This window comes from Buceros rhinoceros, unplaced genomic scaffold (assembly GCF_000710305.1).
Source record: "Buceros rhinoceros silvestris isolate BGI_N320 unplaced genomic scaffold, ASM71030v1 scaffold31597, whole genome shotgun sequence".
Classification (NCBI taxonomy): Eukaryota; Metazoa; Chordata; class Aves; order Bucerotiformes; family Bucerotidae; genus Buceros; species Buceros rhinoceros.
In genome coordinates, this window is record NW_010421001.1 from 28402 (window position 1) to 28773 (window position 372).

The 372-nt window shown below is 51.3% G+C and overlaps 1 protein-coding gene across 1 annotated transcript in view; it reads left to right on the forward strand.

Annotated features, from left to right (window-relative positions):
* The window catches only part of NFATC2 (nuclear factor of activated T-cells, cytoplasmic, calcineurin-dependent 2), a gene marked incomplete at its 3' end in the record, with an annotated part of 48722 nt that overhangs the window by 19383 nt on the left and 28967 nt on the right, over positions 1-372 (forward strand). The window contains exon 4 of the mRNA XM_010139514.1: positions 284-350. Within this exon, the coding sequence (XP_010137816.1) occupies positions 284-350 (67 nt within the window). The remainder of the gene's footprint in view (positions 1-283; positions 351-372) is intronic.

Genomic DNA, 372 nt, shown 5'->3' on the forward strand with positions numbered 1-372 from the left:
TCACCAGAGTAAAGGCTGCCCCTATCCCTCAGCTGGGACAAGCTGAGCCACCAGGCACAGCCTCTTTGGGGAGAGGTCCAGCAGCCTCCCTCCCTCACTGACTGTTCGGGATTTCTTCCCTGTAACTGCTGAAGTGGCCATATCTAGATTCTAAACAGAACAAGTATATCGAGCTGCCCTTAACCCAGACATCGAAGTAAACCAGCTTAATCTTCTTGACTGTCGCCTATTTTCGAGCTGTTGTAGAGCAGAAATGTTAATCTAAAGAGCGTGTGTTTGGCAGCATTGACTGCGCAGGGATTTTGAAGCTGAGGAACGCAGACATCGAGCTGCGCAAGGGAGAGACAGACATCGGCAGGAGGAACAACCCCC